At 47.0% G+C, this 22,795-nt stretch overlaps 2 protein-coding genes across 6 annotated transcripts in view; one reads left to right on the forward strand and one right to left on the reverse strand.

Moving 5' to 3' along the window:
- Positions 1–2,865: 2,865 nt before the first annotated feature.
- On the reverse strand, positions 2,866–5,453 carry NDUFB11 (NADH:ubiquinone oxidoreductase subunit B11). The gene is made up of 3 exons (XM_082864819.1): positions 4,874–5,453; positions 3,245–3,375; positions 2,866–3,090 (listed from the first exon to the last, which is right to left on the reverse strand). The coding sequence occupies exons 1-3, from the start codon at positions 5,078–5,080 to the stop codon at positions 2,964–2,966; spliced, it is 465 nt and encodes a 154-aa protein (XP_082720945.1). The 5' UTR covers positions 5,081–5,453; the 3' UTR covers positions 2,866–2,963.
- Positions 5,454–5,901: 448 nt separating this feature from the next.
- The window catches only part of RBM10 (RNA binding motif protein 10), a 29,544-nt gene continuing 12,650 nt past the window's right edge, over positions 5,902–22,795 (forward strand). For 2 of the 5 annotated variants that reach the window (XM_082864815.1, XM_082864816.1), the window contains exons 1-3: positions 5,980–6,167; positions 8,017–8,158; positions 20,046–20,229. In XM_082864815.1, the coding sequence (XP_082720941.1) occupies positions 6,098–6,167; positions 8,017–8,158; positions 20,046–20,229 (396 nt within the window). In that variant the 5' untranslated portion in view covers positions 5,980–6,097. Of the gene's footprint in view, positions 6,168–8,016; positions 8,159–20,045; positions 20,230–21,704; positions 21,936–22,795 lie in introns of all 5 variants that reach the window. The other 3 variants (XM_082864817.1, XM_082864818.1, XM_082864814.1) reach the window with 3 other exon arrangements.

The raw sequence follows: 22,795 nt of genomic DNA on the forward strand, positions 1-22,795 counted from the left end.
GCCCTCCAGCCAAGAGATGCAGACCCTGGCAGTTGGCAGTTGCCCAGTGCACACCGGAGCAGTGAGGGAGCTGACAGTGTCTGCCACAGGGACTATGGTTAGGGAACTGACAGTGTCTGCCACAGGGACTGTGACTGTCTTGTTCACTGGGCCTTGCACATGGTACGTGCTCTATTAGACTGAAAGGTGAAGCTGGTTCGTACCTGTTATTTTGCCAGAGCAAAGCTGGGCCCCATACATCAAGGTTCAAATATCCTTGGGGCCAAACAGTATGGTGAAAACATTGAGTGTAAGGTCTCTGACCACTCACACTGGCCTCCACTCCCACCCTGGGAAATTCCTGAGGACAGGGATCCTGGTATCTGTCATGCCTGGCACTTTCAGGGTTTGACACATAGTAGGCACTCAACTTCCACCCCTTCATCCCAATGTGGTCCTTAAAATGTCAGTCAGTCACCAGAATGGCTACAATGAAAAAGATGGGGACTGCTGAGTGATGCTGAGGATCCACCACTGGGGAAGTGTAGATTGGAGAATTGGCACGATTTACAAAGCTGATCGTATGTCTACTCCCATGATTTAGTAATTCCATTCTTAGGTATATGCCCAAGAGAAATGAGTGCATATATCCATCAAAAGATATATACAAGAATGTTCACAGAAGAATTATTCTTAATAGCCCCAAATAGAAAACTACCCAAATGCCCATCAACAGTGGAATAGATGAAGTGTGGTCTATTCATGGCAATGCAAGAGAATACAGCAGTGAGGATGGGCAAACTACTAGTTACATAACAACGTGGATCCATCTTGCAAACATCATGAGATTGAACGTTGTTAGAAGTCCAGAGTGATTACCCTTGGGGGAGGGGGGTGGACTTGAAGGGAGCTTCTGGCGTTTGTTTCACATTCTCTTTCTTGACCTGGGTGCAGGTCATATGGGTGTGTCTAGTTTGTAAAAAGTAAATGAGTTCTGTAAACTTACGGTGTGTACACTTTTCTGTATGTACATTTTAATTTAATGATTTAAGAGGTGGCCAGTGTGGCTGGGGCCCATGAAGGAGAGGAAAGGTTGCTGTCAGAAAGGGGGCAAGGACATGAATTTTAGGATTTGGTCTAAGTGCAGCTTCTTGTTTGACCAGAATGGAGGTTTCTTGAGAGCTTGAGAGCTTGATGAGGAGGCGGGGTGGGGGGGGGGGCAGAGGGGGTGATCAGAAATGCTCTTCTTCAGGGGCTGTAAGCCTGAAGGGCATTGATGGTAGGGAATGGCACCTATACCAGAGGTAACAATACCAGTGTGTTGCAGCACATACTGTGCCAATCCCTGCTCTAAGTGAACAGATATACCCAAATACCTGCCCTCGTGGAGCTTACATCCTGGTGGGGGTTAGTGGGGGGACATATTCTCTGGGCCAAGGGTAGCTATGGCTGCAACAGGCTGAGGTTTATTATGGGGGTATTCCCCCCATATACTCAGGTACTTGGTGGCTGGGATAACACGCCCCTTTCACTTCCACAGTCCCCGTAACTGTCGGCTGGAGAGTGGAGAGTGCTCGCTTTACACATTAGTACTCTCTGCTTTGGAGCTGCCCTCGAGTTGGGAGACTGGCTCCACAAGGAGCATTCAGGGAGTGACACTGCTCACTTCCAGGAAGGTTCACCTGGATATCACTCCCACCTTAGCCTCATACAAGTGAACTAGGACTCCTCCTGACTCAGAAGCTAGGGTTAGGGGCATCACCTGTAGTGGTGGGTCCATCAGGCCAGATGTTCTTCCGGTAGCCAGTGACTGGGGGCTCCTGCCCTCTCCGACACCCCAGGCAGGGACATGCACAGAGATGGCAGCAATGAGCATGTGATATGGGAATCTCATAGTGTGAGCTGTGGAAGGGGGCCACAGGGGAGAGGGCAGAGATGCCAGGGGCACAAAGGGGAGCCCAGATGCCCAGACATAACGGGGATCTAGGAGAGACTCCCTGGAAAGAAACAAAGAGCCAGAGCAAGTGTCCAACTCCATCTGCCAGATCCAGAGAGACGGAGACAGAGAGAGCCTGAGAATGAGCCCCTGACGCAAGGACATGGCCTATTCCCAGAGAAAAAGAATGGGGGATGGGGTGGGCAGTGGAGAGAGACTTCCTGCTCGAAAGAGAGACACAGAAAGACACAGAGAGAGATAAGGGGGCAGGGAGAGAAACAGACACACATGCACACACACAGAGATGTGCATCTTGAGTTAGAGACCATCCAGATTGGGGCAGAGGGGAAGAGAGAGGCATCCACACTCACCAAGACACAAGACCGAGGCAGAAACCCCAGAGATGAGAGAAACAGAGAAGAAGGCAGGGAGCGAGACAAACACTCATCCTCAGCAATAGAAAAGCCCTGCTCTGACCCACCACCCTCAATCCCTGGTCACCCTGGCCCTTCTTCCAACATAGGCGGTCCCAGTGTGGTAGCTTTTTTCTAAATACGGCTGCCGTCAATTTCTTCTCATATGCTACACCTTGATCCAGAGAAGGCCTGAGCCACCACATAAAAAGCCCAGGCTACTCTGCTGGAGAGAGAGGCCACATAGAAGACTCAAGTACCAAACATGGGAATACAGAAGTCATCTTGGATGTCCAGCCCAGTTGAGCCTCCAGATGATTCCAGCCCAAGCCACCCAACACCCCAAGAAGGACCATCTAGTTGAGCCTGGTCAACCACAGGACCATGAAAGGTAATAGTAAATTGTCGTTTTAAGCCACTGAGTTTTAGGGTGTTTGTCACATGGCAACAGATAACCAGAATACCCAGAAAAGGCTTTTAAAGCCTGACATCCCACTCCCACATCCCCCTTACAACAAAAGCAACACCAGCCAGTCACAGTTTCAGTCCCTTTAATTAGGTGCTCTGAAGAGAGGGCAGAATGGCAGACAAGGGGTGGAGAAGGTGGTGCTTCTTAAGCCCCTTTCAGTAACCGGTCAGTCCTCATCCTCTGGCAGCTGGATCTTGCTGGGGTCGAAGCAGTTGGAGTCCATGATGGGGAGGCCATTGGCCTCTCGGTATTTTACAAGCCTCTCAGCTTCCCGGCGGGCCCACTCCTGCATCCTGGAGGCAGCAGCGTGAGGGTAGACGTGAGGGAGCTTCAATGGACACCAATCCCCATCTTAGCTCCCCAAGGACAGGATTTCTGGCAGTCTCCTTCAATCTCCACCCCTGCTTCTGCCCCGACCCGTCCCACTCTCTTTGACACCCCATGCACCTGTAGTCAGGCAGATAAGCCACAAAGGTGCTGCCAAGGACCAAGATGATGGAGAAGCCAAAGAAGAAGACGACCCGCATGTTCCAGAGGTCCACAGCAGGGTCCCTGTCATAACCGTGGGAGTCTGGGTTCTATGGCAAAGAGAAGAAGAGGTCAATGAGGGCTTCCTGCTGCTCCACAAAACCTTATGCTGGCGCTGCATAACCTGGTCTCCAATTTCGCCTTGGACCAATCTCCCCTCCCTCCCTAAATTCCTCTCTATTCTTAGGACTTGTCAAGCTCCTTCCCACCACAGGGCCTTTGCACCTGCTGTTCCCTCCGCCTGGAAAGCCTTTCCCCCAGATCTAGTCATGGCTGGATCTGTCTCCTCATTCAAGGTTTTGGCTTCATCATCACTCCCCTTAGGAGGCACTCCCTAGTCACCTTATCTATTAAGTTGAACTACAGAAAATTGCCATTTTTACAGGTCAAAAATGGCTCAACCTATTAACTCCCTACCCCCAAGTCACTCTCCATCCTCTTACCTTGCTTAACTTTCTAGCATTTACTAGTTTACCAAAGTAGCATATCCTCCAAATCCTCTGATCACATCATCTTATATTATTGATTACATACTCTATATTACTGTTTTCTAACATTTTACATGTTTATTTTCAGTATTCTCCACTACCACGTAAGCTCTGTGAAAGCAGGGGCTTTATCTGATTTCCATCCTGCTGAATCCCTAGCACCCTGAACTTAACCTGGCATTACAGCAGGCCCTCAATACATAGTTACAGAATGAATGAATAAATGAATAAGCATCCTATATATCACAGCCCCTCAACCAGAGATTAGTATTAATGAAGTACCTATTATATGCCAGGCCTTTTCACAAGCACAAACTGCACAATATCCCAGTGAAGTGGAAAGTGGCAAGAATAATTAACACCTTCTAATGGTGAGTACTTACTAAGTGCCACCTGCTGTTTTGAGCATTTTGATTCATTTAATTACACGAGGCAGGTGTACTGTAGTATTTTATTTTTTTAGAAGGTGTCCTAACACTTTCCCCATCTTACATAGAAATTGAGGCACCAAGGGGTTTAGCTACTTGCCCAAGGTCACTGCCTGTATTCCAACTCAGGCGTTCTGATTTCAGTCTCTGATATCGGTATAGCACAGCAGACCTGGCTCCACCACACATTCAGTTATGTGAGCTTAGACAAGTCACTTAACATCTTTATGCTTCAGCTTCCTCATCTGTAGAATGGGTACACTAATACTACCTACCTCGAAATAAGGTTGTTATGAGGATTAAATGAGTTAATATATGTAAAGTGTTTCAAACACCTGAGCAAGCACTATATCAGTGTTTAGTATTACTGTTGTTATATTGCTTCAAACGTGTTTTGAGCACTGTCCACTTCAGGGTTGATATCTGTCTGCAAAATAAGGCCAATCTCGCCTCTGGCCCTGAACCCGAAGGTGATCAGGGGACAAAGGAGGAAAACAAGCTAGGCAAAATTCCCAAATCTTCGAGGATTTCGCCGGCTGCGCAATCTTCACCCGACTAAGAACGTCCTCTATGGCGCCCATCCGCTGGTCTCCGATTGACCCTTCCGGCGTCCCGTATCCCCTCCCTCTCACCTTCTCGTAGAGGTTTTCGTCCTCGGGATCTGGGTCCTCCTGCCAGCGTAAAGTCGGTTCCGGCGGCCGCTTTCCCGCCACAGCGGACGGGGCGATCACAGCCCTGGAGGAGCTGGATTCCCAGCGAACACGGGCAGCCGGGAGCCCTCGCCTCGCCGCCACCGCCAAAAGGCGGCGGCCGCACAAACCTAACATCCCGGCCACCATGACAGATCGTTCTGCAGTTTATCGGGGGCGGGGACGGAAATGTGACTGCGCAGCTGCAGCTGGTCCGAGCGCGAGAATTGTCGCTCCGCCCCTACCGCAATAGGTCCCGAGTCGAGATTTTGTTTTCAAAAGGGCGAGGCGTCCTCTTTCCCTCCCTCTGTCACGGCCTCACGGAAGCAACCATCTTCTTATCCTCTCGATCAGGCTATGGAATTTCTGACCGAAAGGCTGTGGAATTTCCTTGAAAATAAAGCGGTAGCACGCGTGTGAATTCCGTTCCCAACCAATCGCACGGAGAGCTCCCTTGCCCTCTGGCGAGAAGGGCGGAGCTTCCGTTGCTCTTTCATCTTAGAAGGAAGCCAACCTTTTTTTTTTTTTTTTTTTTTTTTGCGGTACGCGGGCCTCTCACTGTTGTGGCCTCTCCCGTTGCGGAGCACAGGCTCGGGACGCGCAGGCTCAGCGGCCATGGCTCACGGGCCCAGCCGCTCCGCAGCATGTGGCATCTTCCCGGACTGGGGCACGAACCCCCGTCCCCTGCATCGGCAGGCGGACTCCCAACCACTGCACCACCAGGGAAGCCCGGAAGCCAACCTTTCTTAAAAGCGCCTCGCCGGATTGGCCAATTGCTGCTCCTTTTCTCGACTTGTGGGAGTTTGCATGGGGAGCGGGGAAATGGCGTACACTTGCCAATCAGAGCAAGCCGGGGCTGGCCGACGGCGGACGGCGACCAATAGACTGGGCAGGCCAGAGCGCGCTCCCTTAGTAGGTGGATGGTGGTTGAAGCGCCGGCTCCCTTCTTGTCGTCGCCATTTTGTGCTGGTGATCGCGGCCGGCTGGGAGTAGGCGGCAGTGGGTTTCCAGGAGAGGGTAGCGCGCCTCGCGCTTCTCCCCTCCCTCCCATCTCCGCCCTTCCCCCCCCTCCTCCGCCCTTCCGCCCCTAGCCTCGGACTTGGTAGCTGCGCGGACCGGCTCCGGCTGAGCTGCGAGAGTTGGAGGAGGTGGCGGCGGGCCGAGGTGATGTCCGAGACCCCTCCCTTGACAGCCCGGGCCGAGAAGGTGAGCGTCGACGCTGGTCGTGGGGGCGGAGGTAAGGGGCCGGGGTGGGGGAGGGGGTGCGTAGAGGAGGCGGGAGGGCGGACTGCGGGTGGCGGTTCTGGGCTTCGCAAAGAACCGATCGATGCTTGCACGGTCTGAGCCGGGGAGGGGGTGTCTTTTTGTTTTTTGTTTTTCTCCTTTAGAGAGCAGAGGCGCGTGCGCGATTGGGACACTGGATGGGTGCACGAGGGTTGGGGGAAGGGAGGGACGAATGGGAGTGGGCTACTGTGGCTCACTGTGTCTGCGACGCCGAACTTTATCCGTGGGAGGCGGGTGTTTGCGACTTTGCTTTTTATTCATAGAAGTGTGCTCTCTGCAATCGTGTGTGACTTTGGTACTTACCTACCCATGGGGAAGTGTTTTGTGGCTCTGGTCCTTATTCTTGGGTGGGGGAGGAGGGAGAACGTCGGTATGACTCGGGTCTCTATCCTCGGAGTGTGTGTCTGTAACCCTGGTCCTTATCCATGGGGAGGGGTCCTTATCCATAGAAAGTCTTCTTACGATTGGCCCTAATCCACTTACTGGGTGGGGGCGGGGAGTGCAAGGAACGTGTGTAAGACTTATTTCCCCGTCTTTTTTTGGGGGGGGGCTTCGTATCTGTTACTCTGACGCTCATCCTGTGAAAGGGGGCCTCAGTGTGTGATTATGGCCCGTGTTGATTGTGAGTTCCTGTCTGTGATTTTGGCCCGTAGTTATTTGGGGCTCGAGTTTGTGACTTTGGTCCCTCTCTGTTTTGGATACCAGTGTATGACTCTGGCCCCTTTGCCAGATCTACTGAGGGTTTTGTCTCTGGCTCTCATCCACTGGGGCCCCTGGTTGTGATTCTCTTACCCATCTGGGAGCAGGTAACTCTGGTTCCCTGTGGCTTGAAGAGGAAGAGAAAATTGGTGTGAGTGTATACCAAGGAGGAAAGGTGTGGTGGCAACCTAGTGTTGGGCAGGTGCTGTTAACGCCTGACTTTGCCTGATTTTTGTTTAGAGGGTGGGGCCTGAAGATTCTGGGATACTTCGTGGTGACCCCTGGCCCGGTCACATGGCTTTCAGGCCTTCCTTCGTTCTCACCGCAGCCCTGAGGGTTGCGGGAAGGGACTGCCCTTCCGTCCCAGCAGAGTAACAGTGGTTCAAAACAGGCTCCGAAAGGGCTCCTTATTACCTCTGAATAACTTGGGCCCAGAGCCCTGGAGAGGGAGCCGCCTTGGGGGACATGGCTGTGCATAAGAGACAGGGCTCAGGGCTGAGCCAGTTGCCCTGTGAGGGCCAAAACTGTGTTAGCCGGGAGCCTAGGGAGGCGGCAGCTGTCTCATTGCCAAGTTACCCTTCACCCCCTGAGCCTTTCGTGGTCTCCTGCTGTCTCATAGTGGGCAGCCAGCATCTTCTTGGGAGGATGAAATGGCACCTGAGGGCTCATGGAAGAAGCCTGGTGGGTGCCTGGGACTCCCGCTGTGAAGTCTCGCCTCCATGCCTAATGTGCCTGATCTCAGACAAGTCATCCAGCGCTTAGAGCCCCCTGGGCAGGTAGCTCCGGGCTTGACTTGTCTACCAGTCTCAGGTGGCAAAGCCCTGATCACAGAATTGGTGGCACCACTGGGTCTCTGCAAGATGCTGTCTGCTGAAGGCCATGCTGTTTCTAGGGCGGCCGGCTCTAGCCTCACGTTTGTAGGGAAACGAAGCAGCAGGCCAAATAGGGACTGCCTTCCTGCTCTGGTCCACAGGAGCGCTAGGAGTTGGGAAACAGCGTCGCTGGGCTCAGGGACAGCAGAAAGCCTTCGCAATAAGCGTTTCTCAAGGAGGCCCTCTCTGCCCCAACTGCCTTGACCCCTTTCTTCCTTCTGCTCTCTCCAGAGTCCCTGCAGGAGGCATCACCCAGGCTGGCAGATCATGGTGGCAGCAGTGGGGGTGGCTGGGAAGTGAAACGGAGCCAGCGGCTGAGGAGGGGCCCCAGCAGCCCCCGCAGGCCCTATCAGGACATGGAGTATGAAAGACGGTGAGTTACCTGCTCCCACCTTTGCCAAGAAATCTAGGCTTGTCCCTGTGTGAGAGTTGATCCAGGAAAGTGCTAGGAGGGGGCTTTTGTGCAGGAAAAAACAACAACAAAAAACAGCACAGCAGATAATTGGTTTCTTTTCAGCAGACATTTACCTTGGCACTTGTGAGCCAGGACCTGTGCTAGGCTCTGAGAGTGCATTGGTGAATTGAGACAAATAAGATTGTAGCCTTCTCCTTACTTAGGGTCTCACAAGGGAGACCACACAGTTTACAGATCATTACAAAACAGCTTGATAGGTGCCATGTTTGGTTGCAGAGTGGGAAGGGATCCAGAGAAAGGGAGGAATGGAGACTGATGCCTAGGTTTCCAGTTTGGATGAGCCAGATAGGTATATGGTGCCATTCACCAAGGTGTGGACAGCCACTGCAGGAGGAGAGGCAGAGGTGCATGACAGATGGGCAGTGGGTGGGTTGTAAGTGCTGTGGATTCTCAGGAGAGAGGTGTGGGCTGTAGCTTTGGGTTTGAGGGATGAAGAGGAGTGGTGCCTTCAGAGTCAGGAATTTGCCCAGAAAATGTATGGGGCAAGCCAGGTCAGATAGTATTACTTAGCACTGCATTTTTAAGATTTAGGATTCAGGGACAGGGTGGGCTGAAGTTGCTGTGATACTTGTCTTGGAATGGGACACTCTTATACAGTTATTTTTAAACTCTGGTACGAACAAGAAACAGTTGGGACACTTGGTGAAATACAGAGATCCTGGGCCATACCCTTACCATACGGGTGGATCACCTCGCTTGATTCTAACGAAGATGATTTGTTCCTGACTTTTAAAGGTTGTATAGGAAAGTAGACCTAATTGTCCCAGAGAGCCTCTATTAAGAGTCAGTAGATTTATGAAAAGTCAGGGAGGAAATAATTTTTTTAATGTCTTACAAAGGGTTTCTGCTACCACCACCTTTTCAAAAATATAGAATTATAATATTTTGTTTCTGAAAAGTGATGAGCCCAAACTTGAGGTGTGGTCATCCTCTAGTGTTATTCAGCCTTGACCTTATTTCAGAATGTCTTTTGAAAGGCATTCGATTTTGGATGGTATTCACTGGAAGAGCTCTTGGCAGTTTCTGAGTTTGAGTAGGTAAGATACTTGCCTCAGACTTTATTACCAAATAAAGCCACTGGCTTTCTTTTGGCTTTTAAAGGACCTCAAGTGCAGAGGTTTGAGTTAATCATACTTTTCCAGTTCAAGGTACATTTCTATCATAGGTTGGTACAAGACCTTCTCTTGCCATATTTATTTTTTCCTTTTTTATTTCCAATACCCATACCTGTAGGCAGCTGCTCTGTTGTGTTTGAAACGTATCCTTCTAAAATATGTAGTGTTGTTTCGAGTGTGTGTGTTTTCAATTTACACAAATGGCAGAGTATTACAGTCTTCATTCTGTTTCCTGGACTTTGTATTACTCAGCCCTGCATTCTTAAGATCTGTCTGTATTGCCATGTGTATGTTAGTGCTTTGCTTCTAGTTGGTCCCAAAGACACCATGGGGTGTGCCTACTGCCTTTTACTTAATGATTCCCTCAAGGATGGATACCTGTTTTTAATTTTGGTGTGCTGAAATTCATCACTTTTTGTCCTATAACCTTTCCTTTCAGAATCTTCTCTATTCCTATCTCTGGATCACAAAGATTGTTCTCACTCTATAGTTTTACCTTTTGCATTCACATCTTCAAATCCATCTAGAGGCCACTTTTGAATATGTTATAATGTAGGTTCTGGTTTTATTTTCCTCCATATAGTGGGCAGTTTTCCCAGTACAGCCCCCCAGATACTTACTTTGTAAGTAGTCATCTCATCCTCTGAAACAGGTCACAAAGATCTATAAAATTCGTTTAAAGGACATAAAAATCTGAATAAACCAAAATACAGGTCTTTGGTATTCCTTTTTTTAAAATTGATACATAGTTGATGTATAATATTATGTAAGTTTCAGGTGTGTAGCATAGTGATACAGTTTTTAAAGATTATATATTCCATTCATAGTTATTATAAAATACTGGCTATATTCCCTACATTGTACAATATATCCTTATAGCTTATTTATTTTATACATAGTGGTTTGTACCTCTTAATGCCCTACCCCTATCTTGTCCCTCCCCTCTTCCTTTTCCCCACTGGTAACCACTAGTTCTCTAATCTGTGAATTTGTTTCTGTTTTGTTATAGTCATTAGTTTGTTTTAAGTTTTAGATTCCACATATAAGTGATATACAGAATTTATCTTTCTCTGACTTACTTCATTTAGCATTAATACCCTCCAAGTCCATCCATGTTGCAAATGGCAAAATTTCATTCTTCTTTATGGCTGAGTAGTATTCCATTGTATATATGTACCACATGTTCGTTAGCCATTTATCTGTTGATGCACACTTAAGTTGCTTCCATATCTTGGCAGTTGTAAATAATGCTGCTGTGAACATTGGGGTACATGTATCTTTTTGAATTAGTGTTTGCATTTTTTTCAGATATAGACCCAGGAGTGGACTGTTTTTAGTTTTTTGAGATGCCTTCATACTGTTTTCCACAGTCGCTGCACCAGTTTACATTCCTACCAACAGTGTACGAGGGTCCCCTTTTCTCCACATCCTCACCAACGTTTGTTGTCAGTGTTCTTTTTGATGATAGCCATTCTGACAGGTGTGAGGTGATACCTCATTGTGGTTTTAATTTGCATTTCTCTGATGATTAACGATGTTGAACATCTTTTCATGTGCCTCTTGGCCATCTGTATGTCTTCTTTGGAAAAATGTCTATCAGGTCTTCTGTCCCTTTTTTTTTTTTTTTTGCGGTACGCGGGCCTCTCACTGTTGTGGCCTCTCACGTTGGGGAGCACAGGCTATGTCTGAATTGCAAAAAGCGGTAGCTCTCTTGATATCTTTTGAACGGAATGTTGCTGACAACAGGCAAAAGTGGAATTCAAGAGGGAATCTTGTACTGGAGAAAGAAACATTGTTGCAATAATTCAATTCTGTCTTCTTTTTTTCTTTTTTTTTTGCGGTACGCGGGCCTCTCACTGTTGTGGCCTCTCCCGTTGCGGGGCACGAACCCGTGTCCCCTGCATCGGCAGGTGGACTCTCAACCACTGCGCCACCAGGGAAGCCCCTTCTGTCCATTTTTAAGTTGGGTTTGTTTGTTTCTGTTTGTTTGTTTGATATTGAGTTGTATGAGCTGTTTATATATTTTGGATATTAACCCCTTATTGGTCATATCATTTGCAAATATTTTCTTCCATTCAGTCGGTCTTTTGTTTTGTTGATAGTTTTCTTTGCTGTGTAAAAGCTTTTAAGTTTAATCTGGTCGTGTATTGTTTGTTAAAGTAATTCCTAGATGCTTCAGTAGTTTTTATTCGCATCTTGTCTTTTTATTTTCCAAGCTGATATTTACTGGGGTAGAAGAAAGCTGTTGGTTTTTTTAAGTTATCTTATCTCTGCTGTGTTCCATTGTTATTTCTACTCATTCATTGTTGACTTTGATGGTCTTTCTAAGTAGTTAGCCATGTTGTATACAAACCAATCCTGGCTTTTCTTATTTCTTTTTCCTCACTTATAGCACTGACCAGGACTTTTGATACCATGTTAAATAGTATCTGTGATGCTGATTAAGATTCATTTTAGTTAAGAGTCACAAGTATAGATTCATTTTGGTAGGTTGTAACTGGAAATCCAAAGAATAATGGCTTAAACAATATAGTTTATTTTCTTTCCCATAAAGGACATCTGCAGACAGACAGTCAGTCCAGGCCTGATAGGCAGCCCCTTTTGTTTAGCCATCAAGTGTGATGTGTACTGTAGGCTTTTAGAATATAGTCTTCAATAAATCAAGAAAATTCTCTAGTTTTAGTTTGCTAAGACTGAACAGAAATGAGTATTGAACTTCATAATTACATGCTTTTTTCCCTCCTTTTGTCCATCAACTTCATAAATTGCATTCAATTGCATCCTTGATATTATTGAGATATACCCTCCTTGATCATGGTATGTATGTGTATGTTTATAACTTCTCATTTTGAAAAAACCTCAGATTTACAAAAAAAAATTGCAAGTACAACGAACTCCCTTAATCCTCTACCCAGAACCACTAATTGTAAACATTTTGCCACATTCGCTTTACCTACCTACAAGCCTACTCCTTCCTCCTTCCCCCTCTTTTTTCTCCCCTCTCCCTTTTCTCCTCCCCTCTCCCTTCCCCTCTTCCTTCTCCCTTCCCTCTACCCCTCCTCCACTTTCTATACATAACATTTTTTTCTGACTCATTTGAGTTAGTGGCAGACATGACCGGTAAGTACTACAGCATGTTCGTCCCGCTTTCTCTTTCATAATCACAGGATGCTTATCAATATCAAGAAATTTAACATTGATACAATACTTTTGTCTTAAAGTCTATATTCAGATGTCATCAGTTCTTCCAAAAATGTCTTTTATAGCTGTTTTTCCCTAATCCAGTATCCAATCCAAGATCACACATCACATTGAGCTACTTTGTTTTTTAGTCTCCTTTAATCTGGAATAGTTATTCAATCTTTGTCTTTTATGAACTTGATGTTTAAAGAGTACATGTCGGTTGTTTTGTAGATGTTTCTCAATTTGTGTTTTTCTCATGTTTACTCATGAATTTTTGGAAGAAAAACTATTTAAATAATGTGTATACTTTTAAAACACTGTTACATTTAATTAGATAATTGTTTTATTTAGGATATTTGCATCTGTGTCCATCAGTGATGGGGTCCTATAATTTCCTTTTCTGGTATTTATCTGGCATTGAATCAAGGTGGCCTCATGACATGAATTGGGCATCTTTTGCTATTTCTCTGTTTATTGGAGGAACTCATAAAAGACTTATCTGTCCCTTGAAAGTTTCGTAAAACTCACCTTTAAAGGGGCCTGGGTTTTTGATTATCATTTTGTCTACTTCTGCCAATTATGGCATTTTATGTTTTCCAGAAATATACTCATTTTGTGGAGATCCTCTTATATTGTGATTCAGTCCAGCTTCCTAGAAATGTATTATGAATGGGGACTACCTTTGGAAGGTATTTAGTCAAAGTGCTCTGTGGCCAGTGAAAAGTATCCCTTACTATCTAAATCTTTTCCCTTCCTGAGTTTAGATAGCAAGAGTTCAGTATTCAAATTTATTTGGTTTAGATGCTGGGTGTCAGTTAAGGATTTCATCTGAACATTTATTCAACTCTATTCGGTTGTTTTGGTTTTTATTTTGTTTTTTGTTTTTTGTTTTTTTGGCTGTGTTGGGTCTTTGTTGCTGTGCGGGGGCTTTCTCTAGTTGTGGCGAGCGGGGGCTACTCTTCATTGCGGTGTGCGGGATTCTCATTGCAGTAGCTTCTCTTGTTGAGGAGCACCGGCTCTAGGTGCGCGGGCTTCAGTAGTTGTGGCACACGGGCTTAGTAGTTGTGGCGCATAGGCTTAGTTGCTCTGTGGCATGTGGGATCTTCCTGGACCAGGGCTCGAACCCGTGTCCCCTGCATTGACAGGCGGATTCTTAACGACTGCACCACCAGGGAAGTCCCCAAATCTGTTCAGTTCTTAGATTCTGATAAGTAGAGTCCAAATATCGAGGAATACCTACATTAAGCAACAATGAAAAGCATTGTTCATATCAAAAACCTTAAAAATACTCATATCTCTCACACCAGCTGCTTCTTGTCTAGGTATTTATCATTAAGGAAACAATTTGGGTTCTAAGCCAAGCTCACAAGGACAGAGACTTCATTTTGTTCACAGCAGTATCCTCAGCACTTAGAATAGCACCTGACACATAGCAAATGTTACATTACTATTTGTTGAATGAATAAATGAATGAACAATTTTGAAAAATTGCAAACCAACTGAAATGTCTGGAAACATTTTATTTTTCCCATTTGTTAATTACCTTTTAGCTTTTTGGGGGTTTTCCAGTATTTTATTATGAAATTTCAAGCATACAGCAAAGTTGAAAGAATTTTACAGTGAACACCTCTATATCCATCCACTGGATTCTACCATTAACATTTTATCATATTTGTTTTATCACATGTTTATTTGTTTATGGTATTTTTTATACTCTAGATATTTAAAATTTTTTATGAAGCCAGATTTATCTTTTTTTTAAATTTTATGACTTCTGGGTTTTGCCTTACTTATAAAGGTCTTCCCCATTCTTGAGGTAATCAGTTTTTTCTTACATTTTCTTTCTAATATTTTTAAGGTGTCTATTCAGGGACTTAAATTTTTGATCCATCTAGAATTTACTTGGTGTAAGAAATGAGATAGATAAACAACTTTATTTTCTTAAAGGTCAACAAACTTTTTCTGTAAAGGACCTGATAGTAAATATTTTTTGGCATCGAAGACCATACAGTCTGTCACAACCAGTCTGCGGAAAGCAACCACAGACAATATGTAAATGAACGGGTATAGCTGTGTTCAAGAAAACTTTATTTAGGTGACTGAATTTGGCCCCCTGGCTGTGGTTTACCAATTCCTGAGCTAGACAGTTATCACAACTAGTATTTATTGACTAATCCATTTCTCCTTGTTCATTTGAATTGCAACCTTTGCCTGATTCTAAATTTCCATATGTGTGTTTGTGTACTATGAACTCTGATTTTACCGGATCTGTCCATTTGTGTTTCAATTGCTCCACCTTTATAATATGTTTTAATATTTGGTGGGGTTCCTCTCTCCATCATTAGTCTTTTTTTAAACAGAATTTTCCTGACTCTTCTCTAAGTTGTTTCTTGTCCTTTGCTGTTATAAACAGTGTTGCATTGAGAATACTGTTTCTGTATATGTGCAAGTGTATCAGTACATTAAATTCCCAGAAGGAGAATTGGGGGTCAGAGAGTATATAGATTTTTAGTTTTGCCAGCTATTGACAAATTCTCCTCCATGAGGATCGTTCCATTTTCACTCCTGCTACCACTATGAGAGTGCCTATTTCCCATACAGCCTTGCCAACAGTTTGTTGTCAAACATTTGGACTTCTGCAGATTTGTTGAGTTAAAAACATTCGATCACAGATCTTCCTTACAGAAGAATTCCAAATAATATATGTAGATACTCCCCACTCTAAGAAGTAGAGCTTAATTTTCCTCCTCTTGAGTGTGGGCTGATCTTAGTGACTCGCTTCTAAAGAATAGAGTGTAAGAGAAAAAGAAACTTTACAGCGGAGAAACCGGGCAGACCCCACCATAACCAGATGATCAAGTTCAGTGTCACCAGTGGTAAGTCACATTGATAGCATGCCCCTGAGATCTGATGTGATCAGAAGGGCACCTCTATTGTATTCTTCAAAAAACCATAACTGACCAGTATGCTTCAAAATTGTGTCAAGGTCATAAAAAAACAAGGCAAGACTGGGAAACTTTCACAGGCCAGAGGAGACTAAGGGGGCATGATGACTAAATGCAATGTGGTATCTTGGATTAGATCCTGGAACAGAAAGGGGATAGTAGTGGAAAAACTGGTGAAATGCTAATGAAGTCTACAGTTTAGTTAACTTTTTAGTTCTGGCAAATGTACCATGGTTCTCTTCACATTAGGAGAAACTGGGTGAAAAGTATATGAGAATTGTATTATCTTTGAACTTTTCTGTAAATCTAAAATTATCATTTCTTTTTTTTTTTTTTTTTTGTGGTACGCGGGCCTCTCACTGTTGTGGCCTCTCCCATTGCGGAGCGCAGGCTCAGCGGCCGTGGCTCACGGGCCCAGCCGCTCCACGGCATGTGGGATCTTCCCGGACTGGGGCACGAACCCATGTCCCCTGCATCTGCAGGCGGACTCTCAACCACTGCGCCACCAGGGAAGCCCAAAATTATCATTTCTTAAAAATAAGTTTGACTTTATCAAATTAGAAACTTTTATACATCAAAGAATGCTATTCAAAAGAATGAAAAGACATCCCACAGAATGGGAGAATGTGTTTGCAAATCATATATCTGATAAGGGATTAACACCCAGGATATATAAAGAACTCCTACAAGAGCAACAGAAAAACCTAATTCAAAAATGGGCAAAAGACTTGAATAGACATTTCTCCAAAGAAGATGTATAATTGGCCAATAAGCACATGAAAAATGCAAAATAACAAGTGTTAATGAGGATGTGGAGAAATTGGAAGCTTTGTGCATTGCTGGTAGGAATGTATAATGGTACAGCTGCTATGGAACACTGTTTGGCAGTTCCTCAAAAAATCAGTTACCATAGGATTCAGCAATTCCACTCCTGGGTGTGTACCCAAAAGAACTGAAAGCAGGGACTCAAACAGATACTTGTACACCAGTGTTCATAGCAGCATTATTCACAATATCCAAAACAACCAGTAGGTGGAAGCAACCCAGGTGTCCATCAAGAGATGTAGCATATACCATACATACATATATGGCCATAAAAAGAAATGAAATTCTGATGCATTCTACAACCTGAACCTTGAAAACATTCTGCTAAGTGAGATAAGCCAGACACAAAGGGACAAGTGTTATATGAGTCCACTTATATGAGGTACCTAGAATAGGCAAACTCATAGAGACAGAAAGTAGAGTAGAGGGTGCCAGGTGGTGTGGGGAATTATTGTTTAATTAGAGTACAGAGTTTCTGTTTGGGGTGATGAAAAGGTTCTAGAAATAGATAGTGGTGATGACTGTACAACATTTTGAGTGTACTTTGTGCCACTGAGTTGTATACTTTAAAATGGTAAAGTCCTTGGGCCTCCCTGGTGGTGCAGTGGTTAAGAATCCGCCTGCCAATGCAGGGGACACGGGTTCGAGCTCTGGTCTGGGAAGATCCCACATGCCGCGGAGCAACTAAGCTTGTGCACCACAACTACTGAGCCTGCGCTCTAGAGCCCACATGCCACATCTACTGAAGCCCACGCACTCTAGAGCCTGCGCTCCGCTACAAGAGAAGCCCGTGCACCGCAATGAAGAGTAGCTCCCACTCACCACAACTAGAGAAAGCCCGCGTGCAGCAACGAAGACCCAACACAGCCAAAAATAGTAAATAAATAAAAATAAAAAAATTTATTTAAAAAAATGGTAAAGTTCTTGTTATATATATTTTAGCACAGTAAAAATGATTTAGGAAAAATATACAAAAATAAATTTTAAGTGTTATAAAAATGACCTATCCAGTATGGTTTTAATTTTCATCTTTCATTATGAGTGAGATAGAGCATCTTTTCAAATATAAACCATCTGTACAGTTGACCCTTGAAAAACACAGGTTTGAACTGCATAGGTCCACTGATACACAGATTCTTTTCAATAGTAAATACTACAATGCTACAGGATCCATGGTTGAATCTGAGCATGTGGAGGAACCACAGATACAGAGGCCTGACTATAAGTTATACTCGGATTTTCAACTGAGCAGAGGGTCGGTGCCCATAACCCCTGCATTGTTCAAAGGTCAACTGTATTATTTTCTGTGAATTCAGTTCCCTTTTTCTTTATCCCTTATCTTTTCCCTGTTTATTGTTTGTCTTGACTTGGCTTGTGACGGTTTTTGTTTTTTCCAAGCAGAAATGTTTTATTTTTATGTAGTCAGATTTAATAGTCTTTTCTTCTGTGGCTTCTGGATTTGGGTCATAGTTTACCCCATTTCAAGATTATCAAAAAACTATCTCGTGTTTTATTCTTCTTTTCCTCTATGGTTTCATTTCTTCCATTTAAATCTTTGACCCATTTCAAATGTATCCTGGCTTATATGTGTGAAGTATAGTCATAAGATCTTGCACATGTCTAGGTATTTAACCTTGTTGATGCAGTGATCCTTGGGATCTTCCTATTTCTGAACAGTGGCTCTCTGAATACAAGCACAATATTTATTTCTGTGTATTAATTTTGAACCCAGCATCTTTACTGATTTATCTTATTATTTATAATCAGTTCTCAGTTGATTCTCTTAGGCTTAGGCAGATACATCCTCATATCATCTACAAGTAATGGTAATTTTACCTTTTCCTTTCCAGCTCTTAATCTTTTTTTCCTTTGTTTAATTGTTTAATAGCGAGTATCTTAGAATAATGTTAATAATGGTGTGGATAATGGATATTCTAGTATCATTTCTGACCACGATTGGGATCCTGCTAGTAGTAGTCTATGGTGATGTCCATTTTTGTCTTGTTTTAAGTAGATATGTATTGGTTGCTTTTAGAATACTTTTAGAGGGAGTTTCCTGGTGGTCCAGTGGTTCCTCAGTGCTCTTTAGAGTCATTATTTTATCAAAGAATAATTATTGGGCACCTGCTGAGTATTAGGCACTAAGCTAAGCTTTGGGGAATAGGGCAGTGAACCGAACAGGTGGTTCCCTCATCTCCCAAAACTCAGTCTAGTAATTTTTTGCGGTACGCGGGCCTATCACTGTTGTGGCCTCTCCCGTTGCGGAGCACAGGCTCTGGACGCGCAGGCTCAGCGGCCATGGCTCACGGGCCCAGCCGCTCCGCGGCACGCGGGATCTTCCCAGACTGGGGCACGAACTCGCATCCCCTGCATCAGCAGGTGGACTCTCAAACACTGTGCCACCAGGGAAGCCAGTCTAGTAATTTTTTAAATCATCAAAGAAATGCACATTAAATCAATGTTGAGATAATTATTTTACAGTTATTGCAGTAGGAGAAATTTTAACAAAACAGCTGCCAGGGGCTTCGCTGGTGGTGCAGTGGTTAAGAATCCGCCTGCCAATGCAGGGGACACGGGTTTGAGCCCTGGTCCAGGAAGATCCCACATGCCGCGGAGCAACTAAGCCCATGTGCCACAAATACTGAGCCTGCGCTCTAGAGCCCACGAGCCACGACTGCCAAGCCCATGTTGCTGAAGCCCGCATGCCTAGAGCCCGTGCTCCGCAACAAGAGAAGCCACCGCAATGAGAAGCCCGCGCACCACAACAAAGAGTAGCCCCTGCTCGCTGCAACCAGAGAAAAGCCCACGCGAAATAAATACATACATACATACAATGAGAAGCCCACGTACCGCAACGAAGAGTAGCCTCCTCTCACCGCAACCAGAGAAAAGCTCACGCGAAATAAATACATACATACACACAATGAGAAGCCTGCATACCTCAACGAAGAGTAGCCTCCGCTCGCTGCAAGCAGAGAAAAGCCCACGCAAAATAAATAAATACATAACTACATACAATGAGAAGCCCGCGTACCTCAACGAAGAGTAGCCTCCGCTTGCCGCAGCCAGAGAAAAGCCCATGCGAAATACATACATACATACATACATACATACAATGAGAAGCCTGCATACCGCAACAAAGAGTAGCCTCCGCTCGCCGCAGCCAGAGAAAAGCCCGCACAAAATAAATACATACATATATACATACGTGCAAACAGACAGCTGCCAGTGCTAGCAAGGTGACCGTGGAACAGGGGGGCAGGGTAGCACAGTGCACGATGAGGTGGAAGGAAAGAGGTCAGCAGGGACCTCATCCCGCAGGACCCTGCAGACCTTGTAGGACCTTAGTGAGCATTTTGGTGTTTTGTAAGGAGCAATATGGTTGGGCTTGATTGACTTTGCCTTGTGAAACCCTCACTCACATTTGGGGTATAGAGAGTAAACTAGGGGAGGCCTGGGTGGAGGTGAGGAGACCAGTCGGGGTTCCACATCTAAGGGCCCAGTGAGGGAATGGAGAGGTGGGGAAGGGAAGGAGAGAAGTGGGTTGAATTTGAGGGAGAGGTGGGAGCCAGTTGGCCCCACGGGGTCAGCATGTAGGGATCCCTGTCAGGGGTTGGGGCTGAGGGTCTAGGGAGGGGGGTGGGTGGGGTCACTCTCACCTCTTGCACCTTTCAGAAAGGATTGCCCTCTCTTCCCTCCCCATCCTTCTTTCCCCAGAGGGGGTCGTGGAGACAGGACTGGCCGTTACGGAGCCGCCGATCGTTCACAGGATGATGGTGGGGAGAACCGCAGCCGGGATCACGACTACCGGGACATGGACTACCGCTCATATCCCCGCGAGTATGGCAGCCAGGAGGGCAAGCACGACTATGATGACTCGTCCGAAGAGCAGAGTGCAGAGGTGAGGGCAGGGGAGGGCCAGCTCCTGCAGGGCCTCTGTCTGGCTGTAGCACCGTGTGCAGGTAGCTCTCAGCTCCCATGCCTTCAGACTGTGCTCGGTGGCTTTGCCTCACCTGGAGGGTCTGTCCCCACTCCCCTCTCTGAGGGCTCCTCTCCCAAGTTGGGTCTCCCTAACTTCCACGTGCTTGGCTCTATACTTCTGAGGGCCCCTGGCCACCACCTGTCTCCCTTCTTCCCTGTTGTTCAGGATTCACTGCAAGCCCTATACTGCCTGCTCCCGCCAATTTGGGGACCCGGCATCTAGGGTTGGGAGGGCACTTGGATATCACTTGGATATCACCAAGCAAAGCAGCTCTGGGGGGCTGACCGTGGGCATTCCCAGTGGTGGCAGAGCCTCTAGACAGAAGGGGAAGTCCCCTCAGGCCTCTACTTTGAGCTCAGAAGCTAGCCATTTCCATGTTGTATAGTTAGCCCTGGCCTGAGTGGGGAGGCATGATGTTCACCATCAGGGAGCCCCCATCTGACGGGAAGCAGCAGCCTTGCCTTACGGGAACCCCAAGTTGAGGGGGCGTCAGGGCCCTGGTCCACACAAGCAGACAGCTCTCCTTTCCAGTGGGAAGCAGAGTGTGGGCTGCCGGCCACCCTCTGGGGGGTCCAATGGAAAGACCCCTGTGGTGGGCAACCAAGCTTCCTCGATGGCAGCTGTGAGCTGTGCCTGGATGTCTCCAGGGCACTGGCTGGGCCCTGGGTGGACCAGGAAGAGTGGAGTGCTGAGTTATCTGGCCTCCGTGAGGGCAGGAGGGGTGTGGACCCAGGCCTGGCTTGCTTAGTCCTGAAAGGATGGTTTGGGCAACACCCAGGAATCCAGTGACCACACCCTGTTAGGAGAGAGCCTGGTGGTGATGGAGGACTGGCCAGGCAGAGGATCAGGGACCGGAAGGCAGCGCTGTAGCCCTCGCACCTTTGCCAGGCCCTGCTGGCTGGCTCTGGCTGAGGTCTTAAGCTATTCCTAAACCCACGACTTGGTGGCAGGGCCCAGGCTGGGAATCTTAAGCGAGGTGTGGCCTTCCATGGCACAGGGAAAAATTGTGCACATGCTAGCTGAGCTGGCGAGGGAGGAGGGGGGAGAAACAGAGCAGGGTTTAGTGTGCCAACCCCAAATGGTCTCTTCCCAAGGAGGTTTTAAATGGTGTCTGGTCACCTGTCTGTGGGAGTTCCTCTCCCACACCAATACTGCCACCGGCCTCTCCCCACTCCCCACCAAAGCAGCCCCCAAAAGCATCCTGGGGAGAATCTCCAACCCCAGAAGGGTTGCAGTCCAGGGCCTGCCCACATTGCCTGCCCCAAGCCTTTAGCCGGAGCCCGCCCACCCCTGGCTTTCAGAGCCTGCCTGCCTCGGAGAGCCAGCGGCCAGCTCCTAGGCCCACCCCAGACTGACTGCCCGTCTGGTGTCTCTCGTCTCATTCTGTTGGCCAGGATTCCTACGAGGCCTCCCCGGGCTCCGAGACTCAGCGTAGGCGGCGGCGGCGGCACAGGCACAGCCCCACCGGCCCACCAGGCTTCCCCCGAGACGGCGACTATCGGGACCAGGACTATCGGACCGAGCAAGGGGAGGAGGAGGAGGAGGAGGAGGAGGAGGAGGAGGAGGAGAAGGCCAGTAACATCGTCATGCTGAGGATGCTGCCACAGGCAGCCACTGAGGATGACGTACGTGCCCCCCGTGTCCCTGGGCAGGTGGCAGAGCAGGAGGCCAGGCTGGGTCTCCTCCAGGGCCCTCAGCTTCTCCCTTACCCCCAACCTCAGCACTTTTCATGCCTTATCCCCACTAGCTTCTGTCCGCCAGCACTGATCCGTCCCCCGATAGGCCTTGTTGCCTCCTAGTCTGAAAGGGAGGAGCGTTGGATAGGCTGACTTGGCCCAGGGGCTGTGGTGGGGGGTGGGGGAGGGAACAGAGCATTCCTTCTGCACATTCCACTGGCCATCCATCCATTCTGCAAATGTCCATCAAAGGCCAGATGCTCACCAGTCCCAGTGCCAGATATTTCTGGTGACAGAGATGTTGTGGAGACCCTGCAGCCTGGGCGGTGGGGTGGTTCCCCGTGGGATTTTCTGAGGTTTTATTCTCATTCCCCGCCCTCCACCCTCTTTTGCCAGCAGCATCAGATCTCCTCACTGGCACGACCACAGAGCCTTGGGTTCTCCTTTGACTTCATTGCTGCTGCAGCCTTCCCACCCTGTTTTCCTGTGTGACGTTCCCTCCGATCCTCCTCCCTTCTCGTGCAGACCTCTCCTAGAGAGCAGGAAAACCCCAAGTGGGCCACTAGAACAGCCTCCTCACTAGCCTCCCCAGTTCTCCGCCTCCTCCCCACTGCCCGTGAATTCTCTGCTCATCTCTCCTCTGAAACCTGCTGGCTGCCTATGTTGTTGCAGAGAAAACCCCACCTGTGTGCTTGAGAGCTTTCAGGTCTGGCCCACCTGCACTGTTCAGGGTCAGACGGTAACTGAGTGCTGACATCTGTGGAGGATTTATCACAGGGTGGGCCACATGTCAGGTCTGATTTAATCTG

Source organism: Leucopleurus acutus, assembly GCF_964270905.1.
Source record: "Leucopleurus acutus genome assembly, chromosome: X".
NCBI lineage: Eukaryota > Metazoa > Chordata > Mammalia > Artiodactyla > Delphinidae > Leucopleurus > Leucopleurus acutus.

What these genes read in the sequence shown, in the direction of transcription:
- NDUFB11 (XM_082864819.1), bottom strand. Translation starts at nt 5,080, where the DNA reads ATGGTGGCCGGGATGTTAGGTTTGTGCGGCCGCCGCCTTTTGGCGGTG. An exon ending in ACGAAAACCTCTACGAGAAG is followed by an intron (nt 3,376 to 4,873) that starts GTGAGAGGGAGG and finishes TCTTTGCCATAG; the next exon opens with AACCCAGACTCCCACGGTTA. An exon ending in GCTTATCTGCCTGACTACAG is followed by an intron (nt 3,091 to 3,244) that starts GTGCATGGGGTG and finishes TGCTGCCTCCAG; the next exon opens with GATGCAGGAGTGGGCCCGCC.